This window comes from Macaca thibetana, chromosome 3 (assembly GCF_024542745.1).
Source record: "Macaca thibetana thibetana isolate TM-01 chromosome 3, ASM2454274v1, whole genome shotgun sequence".
NCBI lineage: Eukaryota > Metazoa > Chordata > Mammalia > Primates > Cercopithecidae > Macaca > Macaca thibetana.
The window spans coordinates 67532152-67554783 of NC_065580.1; the positions used below are offsets into that span (position 1 = coordinate 67532152).

General features: G+C 34.7%; 1 protein-coding gene across 13 annotated transcripts in view; it reads left to right on the forward strand.

The window, feature by feature from the left end:
* The window catches only part of ADAM22 (ADAM metallopeptidase domain 22), a 249763-nt gene that overhangs the window by 200221 nt on the left and 26910 nt on the right, over nucleotides 1-22632 (forward strand). For all 13 annotated transcript variants that reach the window (XM_050785298.1, XM_050785301.1, XM_050785304.1 and 10 more), the window contains 6 exons: nucleotides 905-1010; nucleotides 3566-3685; nucleotides 10148-10316; nucleotides 13236-13350; nucleotides 15540-15630; nucleotides 18936-18953. In XM_050785298.1, coding sequence (XP_050641255.1) covers nucleotides 905-1010; nucleotides 3566-3685; nucleotides 10148-10316; nucleotides 13236-13350; nucleotides 15540-15630; nucleotides 18936-18953 — 619 coding nt within the window. The remainder of the gene's footprint in view (nucleotides 1-904; nucleotides 1011-3565; nucleotides 3686-10147; nucleotides 10317-13235; nucleotides 13351-15539; nucleotides 15631-18935; nucleotides 18954-22632) is intronic.

Genomic DNA, 22632 nt, shown 5'->3' on the forward strand with positions numbered 1-22632 from the left:
AGTTTGCATTTCGTCCTAATTCTTAGATAACTCTATCAACCATCCCTGGTTTTAGAAAAGATAAAAGCCTGAAAAAGATACTGATGTACCTCAAAATGTTATTTGACTTCCATAGATTTAACATGAATTCAAACCTGTCTTAAAGCGAAGTAAAATTGCTTTTGATAGCTGCTAAGAAGTGGTGAGCAAGGTAGAAATTGTACCACTGTTTCTTGAATCTATAGGATATAACTATTTTAATAAACTTGTCTTTATGATTAATAAAATATGCTGAATGAGAAATTCATGTATTATATTTAGCACTTAGATTAAAGAATGGAGTATATATTCAAGGAACTATTTGTTATTGCCTTCCCTAATTATTGGCCAAATTCTTTTTTTGTTGTTGTTTGAGATGGAGTCTTGCTCTGTTTCCAGGCTGGAGTGCAGTGGCGTGATCTCAGCTCACTGCACCCTCTGCCTCCGGGTTCAAGCAATTTCCCTGCCTCAGCCTCCCAAGTAGCTGGGACTACAGACGCATGCCACCACACCTGGCTAATTTTTTTGTATTTTAGTAGAGACGGAGTTTCACTATGTTGGCCAGGATGGTCTCGATCTCCCCACCTCATGATCTGCCCGAATTATTAGCCAAATTCTAAGGAGTGTTGATTTTTGTAGCCTACAGCCTGAGTCCCAACAGAGATCTAAATATATTTGCTTTCTAAATTTCAAATGAGCTTTAATGAAAACCTGAGTCGTGGATATATATGATCCATGGTAAAATTGTGAACCATTGGTAACATTTTTGGAATTGATAACACTGTAGTCATGAAAAGTCCTTATATTACAATTTTTCTTTTCTGCAAAGATTTTGAGCAGCCAAATGTTACTTCCATCACTGATAGAAAATTTTTTTCTGCTTTAGAGGTGACAGCATCAGACAAATATTGCTATGAGAAACTGAATATCGAAGGGACGGAGAAGGGTAACTGTGGGAAAGACAAAGATACATGGATACAGTGCAACAAACGGTGAGGTGGAGAAGTCAGCCCAGAATTCATCCCCTGGTCAATTACAAGGGTACTTTTTTGAGTGAATGGGAAGTTTCTGTTTTCTGCATCACACAAAGTGTGCTCTTGCCTCCTTAACCTCATCTCTTCCCAGTGTTCCAGCATCACCTATGCAGAGGGCTTCCAAATCTTGACGTACGTTCTCACCTCTTTCCTAAGGCTAGGTCATGCTTGCAGCCACCTCAGGATTTTCTTACCTAGAAGACACCGTTTAGCATCCTAAAAGGAACAGAACTTAAAGCCACCAGAATATGCACTGAGTGCTATTGAATTGAATTAACTGGCTCTAACTTTCCCAAACAACCCCCTTTTTGCCAAAGGTCTCAATATTCCACTGTCCTTCTGTCTAGAAGGCTTAAAGTGATCCTTCCCTCTACACGTTGTCCAAATGCCAAATTACATTCATTCTTCCCTTTGCTTTGCCACCATTTGTCTTTAATTCATGTATTCACTTGCATTCCTATTGCCATTACCTGAACTAAGACCTATATTAATCCTTCAACTATTACAAAATTCTTTTAACAGTTTTCTGTGCCAGCATTCCCTAGTGTACTACTCTCAGAATAATCTTTTGGATCTTTTTTACTGCCAGTTATTTGTTGAAAGTTCACTGGTTCCACATGACTAATTAATAGTGAGAACAGTACCCAGCACTGATTGAGTGAACACTGTGTACTAAGCACTGTATCACACTTTACATAAGCTATGCCATTTAATCTTTATGGCAGTTCTACCATTTTATGGAGGAGGAAACTGAGACACAGTTAATTTGCCCAAAGGCATGTATATGGAATGTAATAATAAGCAGAATTAGAATTTGGAGAATATGATTTCAGAACTCTCTCTTCACCACTTTGCTGAATGTCATAGTCTTGTTAACAAATTAAATGGAACCTCAGCTTGGCACTGTACCTATTCCACAATTGTCCCCAACCTACACTTTTTGTCATTTCATTTATATTCTTCCAAATCTAGCAAACCTTACCATTCCTAATATGTCCCTACCTCTATGCCTATTTTTATCCTCTATAATCCTCCAGAAGCACCCTTTAATTCATACCATCATCAACCAAAAATATATCTATTCTTCAAAGCCCAGCTTGCAAAACACTTTCTATATATAAATTTCTTTCTGATTTACTCTAGAAATAAATAATCTCTCTCTTCTTTGAACTCCCACAGCCCTTTGTACTTATTTGTCCCTAATTTTATTTTATAAGTTGTTTATGTGTATGATTTATCTTCTCATCTAGAGTATAATTTTCTTGTGAATGAAGATTATATCTAATTTTCTTTATATATTCTACATTACATAGGTTCATATACATAAATGACATTCAAAAAAGTTTTGAATGAATATTTCTTCTCTGTTGAGAAAGCATTTTTGTTTATGATAGATACTGTAAAATGATGACATAATTTTAAAAAGCATTTTTAAAGAATGATAGTACGTTCTTTTCTATGTTGGTGAAAAATATAGGTTCTAATTTTTCTTTTTTCTCCATCTGGTAAAGTCTGATATTTTTGTATATAATCTTGCTGACTTACTAATTACTCTTCACAAGATATTTTAAAAATATATTTATTGTTATCTCTACTAATAATTAAAATGTCTTGGATATAAATAATACGTAAGATAGTATTAACAACAATAAAGATATTTTATAAGTTAAATTAGAATCATATGTAGTAGTTGGGGAAGTAGTGAAATATATTGAAGAAGGGATAATGAGCCTTTGTAGTTGGCATCTATAAACTAAATGGAGTCTATAATTTCTTCTTTAATTCTAGGGCAACAGGTTGAAAAAACATGTGTATTCCAAAAGAATGCTCATCCAAATATCATTCAGTTACCAAGTTTTAAAAAAAATTGGCTGGGCACAGCATCTCCTGCTTATAATCCCAGTGCTTTGGGAGGGTGAGGAGGGAGGTTGCTTGGGGTCAGGAATTCAAGGCCAGCCTGGGCAACGTAGTGTGAGACCCTGTCTCTGTGAAAAATTTAAAAGTTAGTTGGGTCTGGTAGCATATACCTGTAGTCCCAGCTACCTGGGAGGCTGAGGCAGGAGTATCACTTGAATCAGAAATTTGAGGCTGCAGTGAGCCATGATCACACCACTAGACTCCAACTTGGACAACAGAGTAAGACCCTGACTACGGAAGAAAAAAAAAAGAAAAGAAGAAGAAGAAATAGATTAGTATATCCAGTATTGTGTTATGGGAAAAGAGATTTCAATATAAAATAAGCCAATTTGATGGATTCTTTAAATACTTGAACTAATAGACAGTAAAGAAAAAGCTAGAAAACAATTGAGATTTTGGTACATTAATAAGAGTTTCAGAGAAGACACTTTTTAGAGCAGGTGGCACACTATTAGGACTTATTTTATTTTGTTTAGCATATGTGTAGATAATATACTTGATGAAAACCAAATGCTAAAATGAGAGGAGATTATTCTAACTATACATGGTTTGCTATATCTTTGGGAAAAGAAGTAATTGGTAATCTTTTGATACAGGGATGTGCTTTGTGGTTACCTTTTGTGTACCAATATTGGCAATATCCCAAGGCTTGGAGAGCTTGATGGTGAAATCACATCTACTTTAGTTGTGCAGCAAGGAAGAACATTAAACTGCAGGTAATTATCTAACCATTCTGTAAGAACCTGAGTCATCTTATTTCTCAGGAATGCAGTTTAGGATTCCTTCCATTTTCAATTAACGTACATGTTAGTAAGTCGAAATATAATCTAGTCTATAGAGGCGATTGAGTAAATCCTAACAGAGAAGAGATAAAAAGAAGACAAAAAGTAGTTGAATGAAGAATATTATGTGATTACTAGAGTTAAGTTTAGATTGGTCAGTAAAGTCTTACAGAGTTTGGAAAATGAATGAGGACTTCTGGGTAAATCAATGTATTAAATATATGCATCTACTTTTGCTCCCTTATGAAATCCCACTAATAAGATAACAAATGGATCTTTTTTTAGAGTTCATATATCCACAGGGAGGCATAGAAAGAGAGACGAGACAATCGCAACAATATTTTGTTATGTATAAAGCAAATGGATGTGTGGCACATGACTTATCAAAGTTGAGAAAGCTGAATTCCTAAGTCAGTAATGAGGAAAACTGAGAATCAATCCAAGATATACTCTTACTTCCCCACAGGCTCAGAAATTGGCAGCATCATCTACTTTAGGAAGAGGGAGGGAAGGAGTGGAGGGAAGGGGCTGAAATACAGAAAATAGATGAAAGGCTGTTTAAAAAGCAGTTAGATACTCAGATTACTTCCCCAACTCAGCTACACTGTGGATTTCCCACCCTCCCATGGAAGATTGGAGCTTGATACTCCATAGAGAATAAAAGAGGAGGTTTCTATGCTGGAGGACAGCAAACAATATTTATATAAGGGTTGTATGGAAGTAGTCCAACATCAGTAGTTCAAATTTCCAATCATCTATTCGGTCTCCTGACTCAAATATGAGCAGGTTATCAGAGACGTGAAAAAAAGTCTGTAACATGGAAAAAAAAAAAAGACAAAAACAATGAGACAATGAAGGGGAAGAACACAAAACCACTTATCAGTATTTATGAGAGATAAGAGATTTCTATCACGAAACAAGAAAATAGGGTGCTGTTTTTTTAAACAGGGAACGTTCAGAAAGAAAAAATTTAGTAGTTGAAATTATCTTCCATAAGTAGGGTAAAAAGGCAAAGAAATGGACCATAGAGAAAATCTTACGCATTAGAATAGCAGTAATAACAGAGGAAACAGCAGGGAGGAAATTTTCAATGAATAAGTCAAGAGAATTGTCTAGAAATAAAGGACTTGAGTTTCCATATTAACAGGCTCACCAAGTGCTGAATACAATGAGTGAAATTAGAGGTACATCTAAACATATCATTGTGAAATTTTAGAACCTTAGGACAAAGTAAAGAATTCTGAAAGTTTCCAGAGGAGAAAAAAATCGAAAACTTAAGAATTAAAATGGTTTAGGATTTAGCACCAGGAGCCCTGAGAGTCAGAAGACAATAGAGAAAATTATTTCCAAAATAGAATTTTGTACTCTGGCAAAATATCAAACAAGTGTGAGGATAGATAATAAAGACATGTTTAGTTATGCTACAAATTTCTCAGGAAAGTACTAGAAATTGCACTCTACCAATTTATCTGAATAGATGCAAAAAAGGGTTTTGATAAAATCCAATATCCTTTCATGTTAAAAAACCAAGAAAGAGAAAGATAGGGAATACAGGAAACAAGATTCCACAAACAGAGACCGGGCAATCCCCAAGTTGATAGTGAGGTGAAAGTCAAGATTTACAGTGCTATGAAACTGACACATGTGGACAATCAGCACAGACAAGAGCAGGCCAGAAACTCCAGGAGACTTTCATAAATAACAGAAAAACGAATTAAGAATAGAAAATGGTTTTCTCCTAGGAGGAATATCTGGAAGAATGTCTAGAGAGGCAGAGAACTGCTTTATTGTGTTTAAAAACAATTTATCTGTTGATTCTTTAAACTATGTGCATATGTAATTTTGATAAAAATAAATGAAGTGAATGGGTATTGAATGTAAATGGGCTAAATACCCCCATTTGAAAGGTACCAGAGTGACAAGCTGGAGAAAAATAAGACCCCATGGTATGCTGTCTTCAAGAGAGCCATCTCATATGCAGTGACACCTATAGACTCAAAATGAAAGGATGGGGGAAAATCTACCAAGCAAATGGAAATCAGAAAAAAAGCAGGGTTGCAATCCTAATTTCAGACAAAACAGACTTTAAGCCAACAAAGATACAGAAAGACAAAGAAGGGCATTATGTAATGGTAGAAGGTTCAATTCAACAAGAAGAGCTAACTATTATAAATATATGTATTTATATGTATATATATATATGTAAATATATATGTAAATATATATATGCACCCAACACAGGGGCACCCAGCTTCATCAAGCAAGTTCTTAGAGACCTACAAAGAGACTTAAACTCCCACACAATAACAGCAGGAGACCTCAACACTTCACTGATAGTATTAGACAGATCATCAAGGCAGAAAATTAACAAAGATATTCAAGACCTGAAGTCAGTGTTGGACCAAATGGATCTGATAGACCTCTACAGAACTCTCCACATAAAAACAACATAGTCTATATTCTTCTAATCGTCACATGGCCCATACTCTAAAATTGACCACACAATTGGACATAAAACAATCCTCAGCAAATGCTAGCTAGAGAACTGAAATCATACCAAACCCACTCTTGGACCACAGCCCAATACAAATAGAAATCAAGACTTAAAAATGTTTTCAAAACCATGCAATTATGTGGAAATTAAGCAACCTGGTCCTGAAATGACTTTTAGGTAAATAATGAAATTAAGGCAGAAATCAAGAAGTTCTTTGAAACTAATGAGAAAAAAGATACAAAATACCAGAATCTCTGTGTCACAGCTAAGGCAGTGTTAAGAGGGCAATTTATAGCCCCAAATGCCCTCATCAAAAAGTTAGAAAGTTCTCAAATTAACAACTTAACATTACAACTACAAAAGAACTAGAAAAGCAAGAACAAACCAACCCCAAAGCTAGCAGAAGACAAGAAATAACCAAAATCAGAGCTGACCTGAAAGAGACTGAGACATGAAAATCCAGGTAAAATATAAACAAATGTAGGAGTTTATTTTTTGAAAAAAATCAATAAGATAGGTCACTAGATAGACTAATAAAGAAGAAAAGAGAGAAGATCCAAATAAATACATCAGAAATGACAAAGGGGATGTTACCAATGACCCCACAGAAATACAAACAATAATCAGAGACTACTACAAACACCTCTGGCACACAAACTAGAAAATCTGGAAGAGATGGATAAATGCCTGGACACATGCACATGTTACCAAGACTGAACCAGGAAGAAACTGATTTCCTGAACAGACCAATAACAAGCTCCAAAATTGAACCAGTAATAAATAGCCTACCAACCAAAAAAAAGAAAAAAAAAAAAAAAGGGGCACGACCAGACAGATTCACAGCCAAATTCTACCAGATGTACGAAGAAGAGCTGGCACCATTCCTACTGAAACTATTCAAAAAAATTGAGGAGGAATGACTCCTCCCTATTTCATTCTCTGAGGCCAGTATCATCCTCATATGAAAACCTGGCAGAGACTCTTAAAAAAAAAAGAAAATTTCAGCCCACTATCCTTGATGAACATTGATTCAAAAATCCTCAACAAAATACTTGCAAACCAAATCAATTAGCACATCAAAAATCATATCCACTGTAATCATGTAGGCTTTATTCCTGGGTTCCCAGTTTGGTTCAACATACACAAATCAGTAAATGTGATTTATCACACAAACAGAACTAAAGACAAAAATCACATGATTATCTCAATAGATGCAAAAAAGCGTTTTGATAAAATCCAATATCCTTTCATGTTAAAAAACTTTTTAATAAACTAGGTATTAAAGGAACATACCTCAAAATAAGAGGCATCTGTGACAAACCCACAGCCAACATCATACTGAATAGGCAAAAGCTAGAAGCATTCTCCTTGGAAACTTATACAGGACAAAGATGTCCTGTCTCACCACTCCTATTCAACATAGTATTGGAAGTCCTGGCCATAGCAATTAGGCAAGAGCAAAAAATAAGGGACATCCAAATAGGAAGAGAGAAAGTCAAACTATTGCTCTTTGCTGATGACATGATCCTATATCTAGAAAACCCCATAGTCTCGACCTAAAAGCTCTTCCAACTGATAAACAACCTCAGCAAAGTTTTAGGATACAAAATCAGCATACAAAAATCACTGATATTCCCATGCACCAACAATAGCCAAGCTGAGGGTAAAATCAGGAATGCAATTCCATTCACAATTGCAATAAAAATAATAAAGTACTCAGGAATACAGCTAGTCAGGGAGGTGAAAAATCTCTGCAATGGGAATTTAAAAACTCTGCTCAAAGAAATTGGAGATGCCACAAACAAATGGAACAATATTCAATGCTCGTGAATCAGAAGAATCAATATCATTCAAATGGCCATACTGCCAAAGCAATTTACAGATCAAATGCTGTTGCTATCAAACTATCAATGACATTCTTCACAGAACTAGAAAAAACTTAAAATTCACAGGGAACTAAAAAGCTAGGGGTATCACGTTGCTTAACCTGAAACTATAGTACAGTGCTACAGTAATCAAAACAGCATGGTACTGGTACAAAAACAGATACATAGACCAATGGAACAGAATAGAGAGCCCAGAAATAAAGTCACACACCTGCAACTATCTGATCTTCGATGAAGCTGACAAAAACAAGTAATGGGGAAATGACCCCCTATTCAATAAATGGTGCTGGGATAACTGGCTAGCCATATGCAGAGGATTGAAACTGGATCCCTTTCTTACACCATATACGAAAACCAACTCAAGATTGAAGACTTAAATATAAAACTCAAAACTATAAAAACCCTGGAAAACAACCTAGGCAATACTATTTTGGACATGAGAATAGTCAAAGATTTCATTACGAAGACACCAGAAGCAATCATAACAAGCAAAAATTGACAAATGGAATCTAATTAAACTAAAGTGCTTCTGCACAGCAAAAGTAACTATCAACAGAGTAAACAGACAACCTACAGAATGGGAAAATTTTTTTGTAAACTGTACATTAGACAAAGGTCTAATATCCAGCATCTATAAGGAAATTAAATTTACAAGAAAAAACAACTCCATTAAAAAGTGGGCAAAGGACATGAACAGGCCTTTTCAAAAGAAGACATACATGTGCTCAAAGAGCATATGAAAAAAGATCAGTATCACTGATCATTAGAGAAATTCAAAGAAAAACCACCATAAGATACCATTTCACACCAGTCAGAATGGTTATTATTAAAACATCAGAAAATAATGTGCTGGCGAGGTTGCAGACAAAGGGGAACATTTACACACCTTTGGTGGGAGTGTAAACTAGTTTAATCATTGTGGAAAGCAGTGTGACAATTCTTCAAAGACCTAAAAACCAATACCATTCGACCCAGCAATCCTATTACTGGGTATAAACCCAAAGGAATATAAATCATTCTACCATAAAGACACAGGCATACATATGTTCACTGCAGCACTGTTCACAATGTCAAAGACGTGGAATCAGCCTAAATGCCCGTCAGTGGCAGACTGGATAAAGAAAATGTGGAACATAAATATACACCATGGAATACCACGTAGCCATAAAAAAGAACAAGATCATGTCCTTCACAGGACATGGATGGAGCTGGAGGCCATCATCCTTAGTAAACTAACACAGGAACAGAAAACCAAATACCGCATATTCTCACTTATAAGTGGGAGCTAAATGATGAGAACGCATGGAAACAAAGAGGGGAGCGACAGACACTGGGACCTATTTGTGAGGGATGTGATGAGGAGGAAGGAATGGATGAGAGAAAATAACTATTGAGTACTAGGCTTAGTAGCTGGATGATGAAATATTCTGCACAGCAAACCCTCATAACATGAGTTTACCTATATTACAATCCTGCACATGTACCCCTGAACATAAAAGTGACAAAAATGGGGGCTTTTATAGTAGCATTGACATGGCCCCATATGAATAAATTATGAATATACATTTTCAATTCTTACCGTGGTTTTAAAAAACATTTCTAAATAATATATGCAGGTTTGCTATATTGAATAGTGATGCTACAAAAGTTTAGTCATTCTCAAATGTAATTGGTACATACGCAATCTTTTTGGGTCAAGCAACTTATCAAATTACATACTAGTAATAATGCCTTACTTACCTTTTGGTTGGTAGCCCAAGTGAAATGATAAACCTGTTTCAATTCAGGCCCCAGTTACAGTAATTATGTTTAAATCCTAAACTATATCAATTTCTCCAAAAGGAATTAGATCAAAAGATTCAATGGCTTTTTCTGAGTTTGAACTGGCTTATGCACTGGTCTTTAATGAGTAATAAATAGGATAGAGGAAGCAATATTGCCCACTTTTAAGTTTTTGAGTGTGTTTTCAAAATGAATTTGAATTAATAGACATTTTTTGCTCTCAATTTGTTTTAGTGGTGGGCATGTTAAGCTTGAAGAAGATGTAGATCTTGGCTATGTGGAAGATGGGACGCCTTGTGGTCCCCAAATGATGTGCTTAGAACACAGGTGTCTTCCTGTGGCTTCTTTCAACTTTAGTACTTGCTTGAGCAGTAAAGAAGGCACTATTTGCTCAGGAAATGGAGTAAGTATCCAGTACCTTGTCAGGGTCTATTTATTTCTTTTATATCACAGAAATAGATAGGACCCTAAACTATTTATTTTTCTTAATTATGGAAAACATGATTTTTCATATTTCTAGTTGTGTAAATACTAATTCAATTATAGCTATTTGAATATTTCTGTTGTATAATCTGAGAAAGCCTGGGAATAAGGAAAAGAATAATCTTTCTAACTAAATTCTTCCATCTTTCTTCTCTATGTTACTATGATCTTGTATAATATAATGCCAACTTTTTACAAGTGAACTAGGAGATACATTTTAACAAACTATGATGGGATTTTAAGAAAGACAATAAAAATTGGATGTGATGGCCACAGTATTTAAAAACGATGTGGTCTGGGCACTGACAAATCTGAACAGACTATCAACTGCTGTAGCCACACCAGCGGGTACAAGCTGAGGATAAGTCCTGGAAATAAAAACAGAATAACTTAGGGAAATGTTTCTTACAAATGAATAGGACAAAAATGGCATTTGAAAGACTTGTAATTCTGTTCTTTCAGTTATGTATCAGATAATGTATATCTTGTACAGGTAAGTTTGCAGGTTAAATATTCATCCTCTACTGGGGATAAAGTTTTGTCAGTTTCAATTAGGAATTCCTATACTACCCAAAAAAATAATTTGTTCTATTTCTTTCAGCATGTGCTATAGCATGCTTTTCATTTTTGTTCCAGATTTTTTGCTTGAACTGTTGTATTCAGTTAAGATAAAGGATCCCTGTTTTGGAACTGTAAGCCTTCAATCCGGTCATTTCATACATATCCTCAGGGATATTCCAAGAATTTATTTAGGGAAGTAACTAATTGTTACTTCTTGCCAAAGCATAGGAATTCTCATGGCATATAAGAGTAGAGCAGACACGTACTAAGTAGCTCTGCTCCTATAAAGGAGTCTTCCAAGTCTTATTTTCTTAATCTTTAAGAGGATGTTAGGAGATCAGAGGAAAAAAATAATGGAATTTTTCTTGATCATCCATGCTAATGAATAACCATGTCTTATCCTTCTTAAGGTTCTGAAACAAAACACGAGACCAAACATAGTTGTGCTTAGTAAACATTTGTTTAATTAATTAGTAAAAGAATAATCAGTGCAAATAAATCAGATGGCAAATCAGCATCCAGATAATTTACAATTATGCATAATATAATTATGTATTCACAATAATTATGCATAATTATATTTGGCATAATTTTAACTTACAGCAACTCAACTCTGTATTTGTGACAAAAAATTAATATGTGAAAAATTAATTCAAGTAAATATTCTTTTTTTTTTTTTTTTGAGACGGAGTCTCCCTCTGTTACCCAGACTGGAGTGCAGTGGTGCGATCTCCACTCACTGCAAGTTCCATCTCCCAGGTTCACGCCCTTCTCCTGCCTCAGCCTCCTGAGTAGCTGGGACTACAGGCACCTGCCACCATACCTGGCTAATTTTTTGTATTTTTAGTAGAGATGGGGTTTCACTGTGTTAGCCAGGATTGTCTCGATCTCCTGACCTCGTGATCCGTCCACCTCAGCCTCCCAAAGTGCTGGGACTACAGGCGTGAGCCACCATGCCTGGCCATAAATATTCTTTTTGTACTATATATCATGTGGTTAAGAGCGTGAGCTTGCAATCATACAGCCTGGGTTTGAATCCCAACTCTGCTTTTTACTAGCTGAGTAACATAGGGCAAATTTCTTAACCTTTATGACTCAATTTCTTCCTCTGTAAAATGGAGATAATAGTGCCCACTTTAAAGAATTGTGCAAAGAATGAGTTAACTTGTAAAACACTTAAAACAAGACTGGGATATGGGAAGTGTTCAATAAATGTAATCTATGCTATTTATTATGATTACTGTACACTTGCATCATTGTCTGTTCTTGTCACTTTATCACTGATACCTGACATATGATATAGCAACTGATGCTTGAAGAAGCCAGGAGACTTGATTAAGGTCCCTTAGTAAGACAGGAGTGATATGGTGAATCAAATCCAGGCCTTTTAAGCCTAAAGCTTTTTCTTTCTGCATATTTGTTAATGTGTAGCTCTTATTGAGGCTGTGTTATAGTTATATATGGATGTGGATGTATGTTGTGTTCCTGAAAATTAGATCAGACAAGACAGAAACCCCTGTAGTAAAAACCTGTCTCAGGAGGAACTTTGCTGATCTTCAACCTAACTTAACTCTCTCCTGCTTCTCTATTCAGAGTTGTTTTGAATTAGATTTAGGTGTATATTCTGTTTCCTGAGTGGACAAATGAAGAGAGATTACTTCCCTATAATATAAAAAATGGTATCAATTTTATGTGAATCTTTTTTATATACTCTATTTGTGGGAGTACTTAGTTCCCGTGACCCTGACATCGCTAGTATCTACAGCATGGGTTGAAGTGCCAAAGTTATAGCCTTGTGAAACTTTCTTCTCAGCCCACTGCAAAACATAGGTCTCCTCTCTTCATCAGACTTTTATTTCATTTTGCTTCCTAAGAAATGAATAACATTTTTGCATAAAGACCCTTACTAAGGAAGGAAGGAAACCTTTGTATTAGATAATTGACAGATGATTGTATTTCTACTTAGCTTTTTAAATCTTCCTCATAAAATTTAAGTTAATGAAAGTCAAAACAATAATTTCTTTGTTTTTTTTTAATAGATGTAGATGAATTTCTCTGTTAAAATTCATCGTTCCCTTTGGGTCAGTTGTTGGTCTCTAGGAAACATTTGCTTGAAGTACTGGAGGGAGAAATAATATAATTAGTATTAGGAAGAACATACTAATAATTTTTCAGAATTACCAAATTCTAAGCATATAATAATAAGAAATTAGTGTTTATTTTTCATGCTTCTGTACCAGAGAGTTGACATTTACTCTAACTTGATTGTGGATTTCAGGTTTGCAGTAATGAGCTGAAGTGTGTGTGTAACAGACACTGGATAGGTTCTGACTGCAACACTTACTTCCCTCACAATGATGATGCAAAGACTGGTATCACTCTGTCTGGCAATGGTAAGTACTTAATTTGGTACATTATGTACTCTTTATACACAAAGAGAAAACTGCTCTCTGAAAACTTTTATTTGAGTTATTTTTGTGATAATCAGAAATACATTCTCATAATAATGAGGTCCATTTTATGAAACTGAATATGTCCATTAAATTGTAATGATATGTAATATTGTGTATAACTTAGTCTATTTGATTTAGCTTTATCTTGTCCTGCTTCATTCTGAGATTTTTGGAGTATTATACTTGTCTGAAGCTGTCAGTAAACCCTAACATTTCTTTCAAATGAAGAAAGTAGTCATAGCTCTTAACTGTGTGCAATTAAAGGAAGCATTTTATATTTTTGAACTGAATAAAAAGGAACAATTAAAGAATTGGTTTTAAAATATTTTAATGTTCTTTATTATAGAAGCTCATTGTTGTTCAATCCCAGTTCTGTAGCCTGAACTGGCTGCAGGTGGTAATCCTGGCCAAGGTTCCTGGAGGGGCTTTAAGAACATGGATAAGAAATAACAGGTGCAGTCCTAAAAGCTAGGGTGGCCCAAGTTGGGGTATAGAAATCAAATGCAGATGGTTGAAAGAACTCATACATTGGAGGCAAATGTCCCCTTTTAAACTATTTAACCATTTCATTATTGAGTATTCTTTTATACAAGATAATGCTCAAATCCTGAAGTTCATTCACTCTCAAAGGATGAGAAAAAAGGAGTATGTTCATTCTAATAATCTAAACAGTTTTAGCTAATATGACTTTTATAAAGAAAATCATAGGATGATTAAGATTTTAGAGTCCCCAGTCTTAGCAATGGTAGTGTGGAGTTTGTTCCAGTAATTAATTCAAAGGCAATAATATTTAGGCACATGGATTTCAATGACATGTCAAAAGCCATACCATTACTTAGAAATAAACAAGACTAACATCTAAGTTTATTGATCCCTATTAAGTCCCTGGAAAAAAGGAAGGGAAGACAGACATGCTAGGTCTTGGAGTAAGAAAACTCTAGTGACCCAAGAAATCCTCTGGCATCTGCATCTGTGCATCCCACAGAGGACCTGGCAGGTTGGACTCCACTAGTCTGCTCAGATGGCCTAGCCCTGCTGTCTGGCATGAATTCTGAGGGCTCCTAGACAGAGAGACTGCCACTCCTATCATGGAGAATTGAAGTCTTCTCAAGTAGCCCATGACTCCTGACCTTTGATGTGTAAAAGGATGCCTCAAGAGTGGAGCAGACAAGGATGGATCTAAGCTGCTCTGGATGAAAGCTCTGCAGTTAACCATGTGGCATAAATCATTATCAGCAAAACAGGCCTTCTGGTGTCAGAGCCAGGCCTCATTCAGATCAGCCTTTTCTGCCTTGGAGCCCTCATTTGAGCTTATTGACCAAGCCTTTGACTCATGGTGCCATTCTGCTGTGATGATCCCCTTAAAGATTATATCTCAGCCTGCCTGACAATGGACACTGGCACAACAATGCCATCACTGTGTTCTGAGCTTCAACCCTGCCCTGGATTCTGCCTGCCTGTCTCTCTGCCAGTGTGGTGCTGCCTCCCTCTCCTGCCACTTCAGCTCCAGTCCTCCAGCTCACTCGACTCTTTTGTTCCTCTGGATTTTCCTTCTCTAGAATGCCATAGCCATCATTGCCCAGACGGGGAATTACAAGTCCAGTGTTTTTATCACCTACACTACCTGGGCAGTAACCATACAAGTCTGTGGACATGTTTTCTCCTTTAAGAAGCTTATATTCACTTTGAGAGAAACAAAATATAACACACATATAAAACCGAGAGCAATAAGGACCTTCATTAGTTGTCAAAGTGGAGTGATATGCACAATAACATTTCTAGAATTTCTGAGAAAGAGGTAAGGATCAAAAGGAACACAGGTTTTCTCCCTGTTCCTCCCTAACTGTCATCACTCTTCCCTCTTTTAGTTTAATGACATCATGGTTTCTGGAAAATACAACTGTGCAAAATGCACTTGGACAAGAATTAAAAAGGACATATACCAAACATTATTTTTAAATGAACTGATGTAGATTGCTGAATTATGGTTGATTTTTTCTTTCCTTTGAAAAATACCCATTTTTGAAAACAAACAGTCTTGTTAGTGTGATGATTACAAAACTGAGCAATAAAGTTTCTGAAAGAATTTTATACCACTGATCTTCCTTCTTTCTTTTTTTTCCTCTCAGGTGTTGCTGGCACCAATATCATAATAGGCATAATTGCTGGCACCATTTTAGTGCTGGCCCTCATATTAGGAATAACTGCGTGGGGTTATAAGTAAGTGAAATGTCTCAGTCTTGTTACTATCGAAATATACTTCTAAACATTTTGATTACATGAAAACATCTAGAAAGTTTTGTATCATTGGTTGAATATACTTGCAATGAAAATCAGCTTGGCTCAGCAGCCAGTCAATGCTTATTCTTGGCATGGTGAGAAGTGATAATAACATCATTTTTTTAGATTTTGAGACAAGTTCCTTCTATTGTAAAAGGACTGAGTATTATTTTAAAATCCTTGAAGTGAATTGAAGTCAGTCTAAATTTTTAAAAGCTTCTAAGTTGTAACTTTTGAAGAGAATTTGATAGCCTTAAACATTTTGCTCAGTAAATGCCTTCAAACATTGTAAACTTTATCTATTTAATGTGTTCAATTTTCTTTTTATGATTTATACAATCTGAAAAGAAACCAGAATATTCAATTTCCTTTTTAAGTGCTTTAATCCCATGATGTGAAAAGTTTCTTTGTATTCAAATAGCTAATTTAAGTTTAATAAGTTAGAACTTAAATGTGATGAACCTTAAATTTTCTTTAATATTTCAACTTAAAATCATATTCTGCTGATCCTTGATGATGTTCCAGTCCACAGGCCTGGGGCTTTTCTCCATTTGGAAGGCCTGCAGCTTGTGCCAGGCATTCTGGGCATTACCTCATTTCATAGCACATTTTTCCTCATGGATCAAACTTAGGTAACTCAAAGTTTTGGGAATTAGAATCAAAAGTTTAGACTTTTGCCCCGCGCCTTTTGATGGACTCACCTTTGTTCCTTGAGTTAATATATGTCAAACACTCAAAGTAGTGCCTGGCCCACAGTAAGCACTAGGTAATTGTTTGCTATGATTATTATCACTTAACAAGGTCTTAAACCAGTTGCACCAAAGGAAACACCTTTATAGTGTACGTGGCAATTGCTTGTGAGGTCAAAACCATGAAAGAGTTTCTTTGGCTAAAAAGGGAGAGCAGTTAGTTGACTGGCAGGATAAGCTTTGTATGCTACAAGCATTAATATTACAGGCATTTGTGGAAGACTGTATATTAACGAGTAGCTCGGAGAGCATAATACAGTTTGGCATATATGGTTGACATGGCATATCATAGTGAAGGAGAGCACAGCATAATAGTAAGCTCTTTCCTGATTAAATGAGCACCTAGCCCTGTACTGTGTGGTCTTCCACAAATTCTTATATTATTAATGCTTGTAGCATACAAAGCTTATCCTGGCAGTAAACTAACTGATCTCCCTTTTCAGCTAAATAAACTCTTTCATGGTTTTGACCTCACAAGCAATTGCCATATACCTGTATAAAGATGTTACTTTTGGTGCAGTTAATTTAAGACAGTGTTAGGTGATAATAATAAGTTCATAGCTGATGCTTAAAATCTATGGGCCTCTTTGGTATGCAGGTTACTGGATATATTTCACCTCAGCATAACATTTGGAGTTACAAAATCATATATCTGATAGGAAGGCTTTTCTGTTTATCATTTGATTTCTTCTCACACCACAAGCAAATTAGCTGTGTGCTGGAATCACACTATTTCTCCAACTTAATGCACGATTTAAGTAGCAACTGTCATAAGCATTATTGTTTTGAAGTAGCTCAGTGCTTTCATTTGGCTATGTGAAAATGGAAAGAAAAAATTGTTCATTCTGTAGTGTGTGATTTTCTGCCACCTAGTGGTGGAAGTGGATATTTCATTTTTACAATCTTGGAAAAACCTACCTTTTAGAAACCTAAACACTCATATTACTTATTAAATTATATGTCTATTTGCCTTTATTGATTAGAATGAAAATCACCTTTTTCTGCATGTGATTTCTTATTTTTATGGCATTCTTTTGAGATTTGTTCATTCCTGCATATATGCACTTTGCAACTTTAATAAGATCCACATAGTTGGAAACTCATTTAAGTTGGTTTTAGCTTAAGGAAAAAGACAAAACTTGTGTATATTACAGTTTATATATCCTCTTTATAAATAATTAGTCCAAGTAGCTAAAGTTTTAATGTTTCTAAAATTATTCAGAATATGTTTAGGAATATAGTGGGAATGTAGATATTTTAAAAGAGGAATTAAATTCATGAATATGATGTTTTACTTATTCTATTTGAAATTTAAAACCAGATTTAGAACCTGAGAACTCATTTTCTCATTAGTTTGTCTAGTTAAACTTTCTACCCCTTCTCCAAGCCTTGGGGTGGAGAATAGCAGGAATGAAAAAAAAGTAGAATGCTCATTTGGAGCCATATGGCTCAGGAAATCAGATTGAAGGAATAAAAAGTAAAACATGTTGAATAGAAAGATACCAGGTTTATTTTTCACCCATCTGATAGTTTCCAGAATCAAAAATAATAACGAATTGGCACCTTTGCCGTTGTGTGTGTGTTATCAAACATGATATGTATAATGTGGATGAAATAGACTGGCAAGTAAAGATGTTACCAGTGAAATCCATGTGAAAACGTTATCCTTGTTCTTAGAGGAAGCAGCCCAAAACTACTCAGTTGCATGACCTTTCTAACGTGTCTCCAAAATACTAACAATTATGTCAAGATAGAAAGTTAGCAATGAACCCCTGAAAAGTCACTGGTACTGTACTACCACACCCTTTAGAGCAATTTTTAAATAAGATCCACTTAGTTGGAAACTCATTTAAGTTGATTTTAGCTTATGGTTAAATAAACACAGAGACTAAACACTGAACAAGTATTTCCAATGTGAAACTTCAGCGAATAAGTAGTAATCACTTAGGAGATCCTTAACAGTCATCAATTAACTCACTCCTATTTGTCATACCTGATGAAATAAAATATTCTGGTATTCATTTATATTCCCCTATTTGAAATTCTTAGGAATAACTATAGTTTGGGGTTTATATCCCATTAGGAATGAATTATAATTTTATTTCTGTGAAAATACAGTTATTTATATAAGTAACGATTCATTAATTTCATTATTTAAGTTAATGTATGTTTGAAGACCTGTATTTGAAATAAGATTTACTTTACAGCAGCGATTGATGTTGAGAAAACAGTTACTCTTTAATGACTGCAGCATATTTATGTTTTTAAAAATGGACAGTTGTTTGACAATATTATCACTGACTCTTTGTCGCTTCTCCTAATGATGAAGTGACATTTTTGTGTGTGCATTCCCATTTTAATTCTGTAATTCAGAATCCTCTAGTGAAGACTTTTCAATGAAAGCTAGAGCTTTTATGTTTAGAGCTCCCTCTTGATGTCCATCCAGAGGTAACTAACTCTGTGTTTCTTCCTCTTTCTCTTCTTGTCCATGAAAAGAAACTATCGAGAACAGAGGTATGTAATAAAAATAATGTGAACATAAAACTGAAAGGTTTGACTCAGATTAGCATTGCTGGAATTCATACATGCAATTATAATTAAGTTCACTTTGTTTTTATGCTATAATGATCATACACTAATCTTGATTTTTCATTATCTTGAGATAATTTTAATGATGGTGCTATGAAATATAGTAATTTAAAATAGATCTGTCATTTAATTTTAATGGTTCTTTTATCCAACAATACAATGATTAGTGGAGAGTCTTGCTTATTTTTTAATAGTAATATATATAGAAATTGATTTTTTCCATCCAAAACATACTTCCTCTATGGTAAGGTGTCCCATTTGTTTACATTAATGTTAGCTTTTCTTCATGTTTGTAACACTCTTATTGCCTAATACTTTCTGAGGGAATTTGTCACTGTTTTTATATTAATAATATCCATTCATAAGTGACAAAGTTTATTTGGGCAGTGTTGCTGTTGGGAATGTTCTAGCATTTGTTGAGCCTGTTTATCTCTGCATAAGGAATTTTTTTGTGTTGATTAGGTAACTGCACATTTAGTTAAAGAAAGAATTTGCATAGTTGGAATAATAAAAAAGTCTATATTCTTGAGAAAGTCAGACACCCTTATAGCATAACCTTAAAAATCTGTGCTTAACCAACAGCATAAAAACAGATACAAAACATTCATGTTTTTCTATAACAATTACCTATTTTATCTGAATCTAAATTAGCACATAATATTGAAATTCACTCTTCACTTTTCACACTGAAAAAGTTACTAGTGCTGTTAGCTATTGATATAAAATATTAAAATATTATCCTGGAAACTGATAACCTAGACCAGGTCTTACACATGATATTGTTCTATACTCATGGTATTTATGCAGATTCCTATTAACCTTTTCCATTGTTGAGTTGCATGCTTGTGACAGGTTATGAATAAGGTGTATAAATGTGGTAATTTGTCATGCTCCATCACAACTTTCATTTTTTTTCACAAATCAAAAATTTAACTTTACTCTTTTTTAAATAAATTAAAATTCCCATAAGGCTTTAACCGTAAGTATCTGTAGAATCTGTATAAATACATGGTGCCCATGGGTTACCATTTGAAATCCTGGTCAGTTTGTGTAGACAATAGAAAATATTGACCTTCCCTAGAGTGACTAACTCATCATTACTGGAAAAAGTAAAACTGGGACAAAATTTCAATTTAAGAACAACCAGATTTCTTCGTGACATGTTTTAAACTCTTGTGTCCAAAAGCGCTTGAGTAGAGCAGGAGCCGCCATTTAGGCTTTCTGTTGAGTAGAGGTTGACTGATCGCATTAGAAATCTAAGTTTGCTGAGTTTCTTTAGTGGAAAATAGAATTAGGCAAATAAGATTAAAAAGTTAATGATTCAGCTTCATTTCCACAGGAACTAAGGCTATAATGTAATTTAATATTGCTGAATATATGAAAACAAAAGTGAAATGTCTCATACGTAACATAAGCAAAACTACCACAGTGGTCTAAGATATGTTCTTATTAGGGATTCTGTCCAGAATAAGGGAATTGCCTACACTTTAGAAAAATGATTAATATTGAAAAGTATGCACAAATTTCTTGTGCTAACTCAATATGTAGAGAGATATAGTTAAGAACATTTTCACATGAAGAATCTCCTTTATGTGCCTGATATAATTTCATGTCTTCTGGTGTTACTGAGTCATCATTTCATTGATCTGGCTACTCTTTTGGAATCTAGTCAGTCATATTTTGAGAGTTGTCATATCTTCAGTGGATATTTATTTTACATATTTTGATATATGTCAACACAACCCTTTTTTGTCCTTGCCCATAACTAATGAATATCAGGTTTGTACAGTAGGTCTCGAAGTGGAGAAATAGCAAAGAATGGACTTTAGATAGGAAGTTGTGAATGTATAAGTGTTTTCTAAATGATTTTCCTTTTCGAGAATACATGCTAGTGATTATAGACGAAGTGGTAAGGCCAGCAGACCAAAGCATGCATTAAAAAATGTTCAATCTTATAAAAATATCAATAGACATTAAAGTAAATATCTTCCCAAGTCCAAAATATACCAGGAAGTAAAATTAAGAATTTTGAATTGTTATTGCTTTTAAATTAGGTTTTTCTTTGAGGTTCCATGGTAGGGAGACCAATCCACAAGGAATCAGAAATCTACTAGTATGTGGTATTGGAAAATCAAACTTTCCTCAACTCTGAAATGAAGTAAAGTTCTTTGTAATTTGTAAAGCATTATGGTGACGGGAAGTTACTAGCATGTGGTCTTGGAAGACTGTGTTTCTCTGATCTTTGAATGAAAGAAGTGAATGTAGTTCTTCTCAAAGAGGAGGGCAGCATTCATTGACATGAGTGAGGCTCACACATACTGGTTGAGGTGGTGAAAATGTTGGTGAATGTAAACTTTTGCTTTGACACTAAATGCAAGACATAATAAGTATAATAGCCAGTTGTCAGATTCCTAATACTGTTATAATGGCTCAGAAGTGCCAAACTGGGCGTAACTTTCCAATTCCTGGAGAGGACAGGCAAGTAATTCGGTGACTGAATTTGATAACCAGATACATTTTCTCTCCTGAGAATGGGTCCTGAAGGTTTTCAGTACAGAGAAGGATTATATTCTATGTTTTCTTGCAAGTTTGACAAAAAGATATGAAGCAGACCCATTTTTTTCTTTTTGTTCACAAACTTGGTAATAAAAAGAAACTGGAAGCTGCATTCTGGGGCATAGCGAAGGCAGAACTCCACATATGCACAGCATCAGTTTAAATCTGCCAGTGTCTTATGATGGGCAGAATTGTGGAACAAAGGAGCCATAGCCGTAGACATTAGGTAATTAGAATGATGGTTATATTTATCCTTTTATTTGAAATATTCAGGAAAGAAAACTTCCCCAATTTTTTCAGTTGATGTTATTGTTGATATTATAGCACAATTGCTTTAGGACTCAGAAGCTATATGACTTGTAGTGAGAATTATAAGTGAATTTTAGTTTTTAGGATAAGTTTGCAAATAGCAATAGAATAAGAAACATTAACTGAACTTAGATACATAAAACATCCATATTTAGCTGAAATCTTACTCTCTTCCTTTGAGATGAACACACACCATTATGATTGATGAGAAATATAAAAAATAATTAGATTATATCTTTTTGATCTATGGTTTTACTTTAAGCAGAATGCCCTCCCCTTCCCCATTTATTTTCTCTCTCACCTATTTTAGCCACTTTATTTTCTGCTTGTGAACTTCCCATCTTTTTTCCAAACCTTTCTTAGTTTGCTTTTATATTATTATTATTTTGGTGATATTCCTGCATCTGTCAGTGTTACTTGGTACACATTATACAGTATTTCTTAAAACAGTAAAGTAACAATTTAATAAGAGACAGCCCAGATGCCAACAAAGCATTGGAGAAATTCCTCCTTCAACATTAAAGTTAAGAGTTGGTTAAATGGTTTTTTCCTCCAACATTTTAAGTATACATAAGAATTATTAAGATAAATATAATTCAATTGATGCTTTTTGGCAAGATTAGACTTCTCTCATAGCAGGACTGTTTGCCTAAAGGTTTTGGGGTGATCAAGAAACAGTCTTACTTAATGTTTAAATTTAGAATGCTAACATAACAACTAGATGATTTATAATTATGAA